The sequence below is a fragment of the Mustela putorius genome, unplaced genomic scaffold, assembly GCF_011764305.1.
Source record: "Mustela putorius furo isolate JIRA1106 unplaced genomic scaffold, ASM1176430v1.1 tig00003834_pilon_pilon_pilon, whole genome shotgun sequence".
Taxonomy (NCBI): Eukaryota; Metazoa; Chordata; class Mammalia; order Carnivora; family Mustelidae; genus Mustela; species Mustela putorius.
Window position 1 is genome coordinate 58,288,263 of NW_025421987.1, and position 7,415 is coordinate 58,295,677.

A 7,415-nucleotide genomic window follows, 5' to 3' on the forward strand; every position below is an offset into this window, starting at 1 on the left:
GGGCTTAATGGCTGAGCCACCCAGGCGTCCCTAATCCATGCTTCTTAAGAGACTTTAAAGTCTGTGTGTGTGCGTGCGTGCCTAATTTAATTAATTGCAATCTTGATACTTGACTTCCCAAATCAAAAACTGGGGATAACTGTGTTATGGAATAATGCTTATCTCAGACTTCTGATCCTTCAGTTAAATAATTATTTTGTTTCATGTAATTATAGGTTATTATTATTTAAAAAGTCTCAGTTGTATTTTTCCTTAAAAAATTTTTTGGCTCTGTTCATTAAGTCCTTTTAAGCATTTGGGAACAGTCTAAGAAAGTTCAAAGAATTTTTGTTTATTTTAGTAAGGCTGAAGTTTGGCAATCTCAGCCATAAGAGGAACTTTGAATATGTCTAGATTCACCTTTCCTGAAATACTTTGAGTGTAGGGGGAGGAAGAGAGAATGGAGAGAGACTGACTTACTGGAATTTTTTTAAGTGAAATTTACTGTTTAGAAATGTTGAGTCAGACAGAGTAGTGTAAATATCTTTATGTGATTATGTGTTGGTGTAATCATCTCTTTATTAAATCTTAAACTGTCCTGTGAGAAATTCCACTTAATAAGTAGCCAAGTTCATTCAGAATCTTTTTAACGGCAATGACTAGCATTCAGCCTAGATTCCTCGGATTATCTTTCTTAACTAACTCATAACCCTGTTCTAAAGGCCAGCCCTATAACTCTCCAGGGAATCTCCCGTTTTCTGGAATGGCTTTGCTTGCTTTGTCCCAGCACCTTGAGTCTCTTAGGTGTATATACCCTCTCTGTTTAGGAGTGAGCGAGCCCGCTGGATAACCGCCCTGGGACACAGCAGTGGGAAGCAGCCTCTGGACCGAACCTGTAAGTACCTGGAGGGCAGCCAGCTCTGGAACATGGAGGGCCTGTGCCCCCTGCTGGACGCTGGGTTGTTAATGGTTCACCTCCCCAATCCCTGCTCCGTGGTTTTTGTCCGAGCATTAGTTCCTGTGGCCCTGCATCACAGAACCCTGTGATCCCTGCTTTGGAAGCCAGCGGATCTGAATTCATATCCAAGGTGCAGTTCTTTGTCATGTCAACGTGGCAAATCATTGCAAAACTTTCCTGAGCTTGTTTACTCTCCTGCGAGTTAGCTGCATTACTATATACAATACGGGGTTATCGTCAGGATTAAGGTAAAGAGCTTGTGTCGAAAGCCCTGCTTGTCCTCTAAAGCTCTTAGATTTTCCGCTCTTGTTAATGGACAAGAGTCTAATGTTTAAACCTTCTCCATACGACAGTCTGAAGCTAAGCTGAAATGTATTTTTTAACCTAAAGAAAATTACTTTACATTACTTTTGGCCTTATTTATTAAAGTGATACTATTAAGAAAATGCATTTTGTTCTTCTAGGGCCATAGGAACGGATGCAGGAAAGGGCGGTGTCCTGTGCTTAATAGCGACTTAACTTTGATGTTCGGCATCTCTGGGTATTTCTAGCTGGAAGGTCAAATCAAAAGAACCAGGGCAGCAAAACTGGTTATCTTGGAGTGCTCAAAAACCACAACTTTAAGCTTAGAGCCAAAACTAAAGTGATTGGTTTGAAAGTTGTCTATAATAAAGTTTTCTATTATTAATAAAGAACAAATTAAGAACTCAAGTCAGTCAGTCCCAAGTCACTGAAGTTATAATGTTTGGTTCTGATTTAGCATTTTTGGGGGAACTCTAAAATGTCCAACTTTTAGCTTGGAGCTCCTTTTTTTTCTGAACATCTTTGGCAGCTTTCCTGTGCCGACCGGCTGGGGAGCCCCGTGGATAGGAGCCGGGGGAATGGATGTTCTGCAGATGTTGGTGTTAGTTGCATGGCCTTGGCACGTTCATCTGTCTGGCCTCAGTTTCCCCTATGCACAATGGGTGTTATCTGCTCTATTGTGTATAGCTTGTCCTGGCTCTATTTGAGGGAGTTTATGCATCACAAAAGGCCTCTCACGATCCAGAGCTTCTAAAGTTCTAAGGCTCTAAGCCAAGTAAGACAGTTCCTGGAGCAGAGTTTCTGTTTGGTAGACGCTTAACTTGTTTCTGCCAGCACCGGCCTTGAACTGCACAGAAAGATTGAGGAAACATACAGTATCGATTTGTACCTGTCTGGTTCTCCTCTGCTCAGCGTGTCCCCCCCCTTTCCCTCGCAGCACTGACCCAGGTGGAAATCATTAGATCGTTCACTGCCAAACAGCCAGATGAACTCTCCCTGCAGGTGGCAGATGTGGCTCTCATCTATCAGCGGGTCAGCGATGGTGAGTGGGGGTTCTTACGGGCACACCCCACACAGCTTTTGGGGTGCCAAAGAACAGAGGAGTCTGGTTTTGTTTCTAACGCTCACATTCCATATCCGTTTGGTTTTCTCATATGCACCTGCCTTTCCTCTATCAACACTATTGCTTTTCATGTTTTCGAATAGGAATGCAGTCACATGGTGTATGACTGAAAAGCAACCTTGAATGGTCGCCCTTCCTTCCCAGCCCCCAGTGACTTAAGTGCTCATCTCCAGAGGTTCTTTCTTCCTCACTTAAAAAAAAAAAAAAAAAATCAGTTTCCTGCTGCCCCCCTCTTTATGCGTAGCGTCCCCTTCCTCAGCTCAGCCCAACTCCTGGGCTCTTTTGCTCCCTTCGGGGCCCCTGGTGGTATCCCACCTCCGGTAAGTCATTCATTCCTTCTTGAGGCACTTCCCTCTGTTGCCTTCTCTGCTGGCCTTCTGTCCTCAGTCACGCACCAGCTGGGGTTAGCTGCTGCCTCTGAAGTTCGCTCACGTCCTCCCCGAGCCGGGCAGGGTTCCGGTTCCCCCACTGCCCCGTCATTTCATGGGGACTCTGCTCTCCTTTGCAGGCTGGTATGAGGGGGAACGGCTGCGAGATGGAGAGAGGGGCTGGTTTCCTATGGAATGTGCCAAGGAGATAACCTGTCAGGCTACAATTGACAAGAACGTGGAGAGAATGGGACGCTTGCTAGGACTGGAAACCAACGTGTAGCCTCCCCGACGGCCTTCCGCGAGCGCGCGAGATTTGCACTACATCCCGGCCGGCTGGTTGGTTCTGGGCCGGCTTTGTTGTTCATTTTAACGCAGCCCGTTTCATTAGAAGAATGGAAACACTTGCCTTTACGCTTGCCAGGTAGTTCTGCTCTCTCGGGAGAACAGTTACCAGATACAGTGAGTTCGCAAGTCTCCGTGGGAGCACACTGTCCACGTGCAGCCTTCCTGAGGCCCACAGATAGAGGGGAGTCTGCTGCGGGGGCCAGGAGGCTGAAGCTCCGGCCGGGCTCACCCTTTTCTGGCCTGGAAAATGGATATTGGAGTCTGTGCCCTGGTTTTCTTTTTCCTCTTTCGCCAAGAATGTTACTGTCCCTCCTTTTAACTTCTCCTTTGTATGGTTCTCCCGGTCTTAGCAAGAGTCTTTGTGTTTAAGGAATGCCCAGTTTTGTAAATGTTTTTTCTGCCTCTTTTATTTTAGATCTGATTCTAATGCTAAGAGCATTTCACAAGGAACTTGTAGAGCTCAAAAGGTGAGCTGTTGAGTTTTTCTAAACCTCTTCCCGGGGAAAGGGAAACTGACACTTGAATTTTTGCCACCTCTTTCCTCATTAGGAGAGAAGCTTACTTTAGAGATTTTCTTTTAAAATCCATCTTACCAGTATTGGTCTCTGATAAGTAGAGCCTAATGAAACCCTACTCAGGCTACTCAAATAAGATAGAATTTAGATGGTTCACATGAGTGAAAAAATCCTGAATATAGGAGAGGGTCCTACTTTTTTTTTTTTTTTGAATGTTCCCAAATGAGCTGATAAACTGACATGAGGCTGCTTTGCCTTTAATAATTTTGCCTTTTATAATTTCTTTAATAAAGGTTTTGACTGTTGCTACTCCTATTTCTAAACAGGAAATTGGCCAAAACACAATCTTAAGGTAAAATTAGACCCTACCAAGGAATCAAGATGCCAACACGGCATCTAACTGAAACATTATATTTTGGTCTTAACGGGAATCCATTTTATATGCACTAAAGGTCTTGCTTGCTGCATTTGGAGGATCTCTCCACCATGGGTGTCTGCAGAACTTTATTTCTTCCCTCTCCCGCTGGTGCAAGGAGAGAGGATTTTAATGGTTCGTTTCATAGAGAGGGAATGAGGGTTTGGAAGATGGAGGAGGCAAGGTGGTTTTTACTGGCAGGTAGGTTCCTCTCCATTCCATTTTCTTCTACAGTGATAAACCCTGGCAAAGGGTGCATTATTCAAGAACTCAGATCTGTGACACATTCCACCCACTGCCCGCCAACCAGGTACCCAAATCATGAGCAAAGTGGACAAAGCAGAAGCTCAGGGTAGGAGCAGTGTGTTTGCCTCACACACCCTGTCTTGCCAGCTCAGCTGTGAGCCCGTCCAGTGCACCCGGGGCCTTCTCGTCCCTGGATTGCTCTCCTTGACTTATGCAGACATTTCTGGGTGTCAGAGACAGGCAATCCCCTGAGGGCCTTGAGGTTTGGGCCAGTCACTGAAGTAAGAGCAGTGGACACAGCACATTTCTCCAGGTTGGTATAACAAGGAGTCGATCTCTTCTTTTGTGTCACAGACCTTTTAGAGGAGAGGTTAAGAAATTGTACTCTAATCTCATGTGATGTTTGCATTTAAGAAGGTAAATGTTTTGCTTGCAAAGGGATCATTTTGTTATTTTTGCTAATATCCATTTGAAGCTAAAAAGCAACCGTATGAATCCTGTGAATTAATTTATAAGTAGAGATGTTAAACAGTCTTGGAAATACAGGTGTTTTATAAATCAAAGCCTCATCCAGCAAGCAGGTGAGTACTGTTACTGGGTCGTGTTGTTATACAGCGGGTGTGTAACATACCCAGTTTCATTTCCACCATGAATTGTCATTTTCATAGGACAGTATTGTTTTCCAACCTAGTTCAGTTTCTACGAATAACTTCTCAGAACTGTACAATGTATTCAATTAGTGACCTGGGGAGAACAAAAACACTCATTTTTGTCCCAACGAATTGATACTGCTTGTATACTTTTGGTGCAGTGAATTTATAAAGATTTTGTATATACTTGTTCTTTTGTATTTGTGTGCTTTAATTCACTATAGCTTGTATTCATTTATATAATTTGCTAAATGTTTGGTCAACTCAGGCATTCTATTCAGAAGGTTATCTACAGCTAACGTAAAAGGGCACTGATCTTGTCAGGTACATGTTGCCATCAGCTGCCTTAGAAGGCTGGAGCATTTTTAAGAGCTGGGCCCTGATGTTTCTTCTAGTTTCCACAAAACTGCACACCAAGAATAACTTAAGTAGTTGGTGGTTCCCTAACTGCTAGCTCTTACTCATTTTGGCAACCTAGTATCTGAACCTTTGTGCTTGTGAAATTTCACCACCTTGTGAATCTTGGTGGAAGGCAAAGAAAAGACTGACTCCTGTGTTAGTTTTCTTTAACTGCATAAGGATGACCACAAACTTAATGGCTGAAACCAACATCCATTATTATCTCACAGTTCCATGGTAAGAAGGCCAACATGGCACAGTGGTTCTCTGCTTAAGAGTTTCGGTCTCATAACTGACACTGACACCAAAGTGTTAGCTGGTTGCTTGCTTAGCCAGAACTTGCTATTACCTTCTTTCATGCTCACACCTGTTGTTGGCAGAATTCAGTTCCATGTGGTTGTGGGACCAAGGTCCCTGCTTCGTTGTTGGCTGCCAGGAGTGTGGGAAGCTCCCAGCTTCTTGAACCTGTTCATATTCCTTACCATGGGTTGCATGGATTCCATGCAGTTCCATGCATATTGAATCTTCCTCATTCTCACACTTGGAATCTGACTTCATCTTATACTACCAGCTAGAGAAAACTCTGCTTTTAAGGAACTTATGTAAGTACATTAGGCCTACAGGATAATCACCCTTATGATTAATTCAAAATCAACTGACTTGTGATCTTAATTAGTTACACAAAATTCCTTTACTGTGCAATGTAACATAATCACAGGTGTGACACCGGGCCAAGCGGGTGGCATGGCGATGATGGGGATCATCTTTTAAGTTCTGCCCTTTATACTACTGTAAACCTTAAAATGCTAGATACTTAGTTTCCTTTTATCTTGTATTTACGAAAATGCAGCCTTGAGGTTGGAAACACCAATCAAAGCCTTCTTTGTTGGAGTTTTACTCAAGTTAGTGATGGAAAAGGAAGGAGATGTACCTTCTCTGGAACTAGCAAGATACATTCTCCTTTGCGCCACACTCTCCCTGGGCTTTAGAAAGCAGCAAAGACAGAGCTGCCTGAGAGGACATGAGTGCAAAATACTGCAGGGCAGAGCTCCGTGCCTCAGGTGCTCACTCTTGTGTACTGAATCCCCAAAGGGCTTACTCTGGAGTGAGGATATGAACTTGGAGGACCTCAAGTTTTGCTCCCTGAGCTTCTCGCACACTAAGGACCAGACAAAAGTTAGTTAAACCTTATTGTGAAGGAAGCTAGCATTATCTTAGTTCTCTTATTTCCAAAAACAAATTCATAAGAGGTTCGGCAAATTACCAAACACTTTGAGACATAGCCATCCGTGATACAGAAGAAACAGATACTTAGATACATCAAACAATTATTGCTACCATTTTTAGAGAGAGAAAGCCAAACTTTAAAATGCAATATAGTACAGGGCACCTGGGTGGCTCAGTGGGTTAAAGCCTCTGCCTTTGGCTCAGGTCATGATCTCTGGGTCCTGGGATCGAGCCCCACTTCAGGCTCCCCGCTGAGCAGGGAGACTGCTCCCCGCCCCCACTGCCTGCCTCTCCACCTACTTGTGATCTCCGTCAAATAAATAAAGTCTTAAAAAAAAATGCAATATAGTATTAACAACCCTAAGCAACAGAGGAAAACAAACCAAAAACCGAAACACCACCAGGAATTCTAGAACTAAGCTGAACAGATAAGATAGCTGGTGAACTGGAAGAGAGGCTGGAAGAAGAGCCCACAGGGAAGCGTGTAGAACAGAGACAGAATGCAAAGGTTCATTTGGAGTTCCACAGGAGGGAGGAGAGTGGAGCATTGGCAAGGGGACCTTTGTAACCTGTTCTGACTGGTCACCGGATGCAGGCTGTCCCCGGGGAGAGGAAATGGCCTTGGGTAAAGTGGCTCTTTCCAGCTGAGGACAGTTCCTGCAGAGGGCTGACAGGTGAAGGCCATCATGTGACAGCACTTGTAGCAGCTAAGGGAATTGTCCTTCAATCCTGAGGGAGGATCTGGGCAGAACATCACAATATTCAATACACAGAGCTACTGTCAATGTTTGACAAAATAGTCTTGAAGATAAAAGGTATGACCAGGGATAGAGTGAGCTTTAGATAATGATGGAAGGTTTATTGAACCAGCAAGACAACGATTC

General features: G+C 44.0%; 1 protein-coding gene across 4 annotated transcripts in view; it reads left to right on the forward strand.

The window, feature by feature from the left end:
* The window catches only part of ARHGEF26 (Rho guanine nucleotide exchange factor 26), a 122,827-nt gene extending 117,731 nt beyond the window's left edge, over positions 1-5,096 (forward strand). For all 4 annotated transcript variants that reach the window (XM_013057733.2, XM_004755588.3, XM_004755589.3 and 1 more), the window contains 3 exons: positions 807-874; positions 2,178-2,282; positions 2,872-5,096. In XM_013057733.2, coding sequence (XP_012913187.1) covers positions 807-874; positions 2,178-2,282; positions 2,872-3,014 — 316 coding nt within the window. In that variant the 3' untranslated portion in view covers positions 3,015-5,096. The remainder of the gene's footprint in view (positions 1-806; positions 875-2,177; positions 2,283-2,871) is intronic.
* The last annotated feature ends 2,319 nt before the right edge of the window (positions 5,097-7,415 follow it).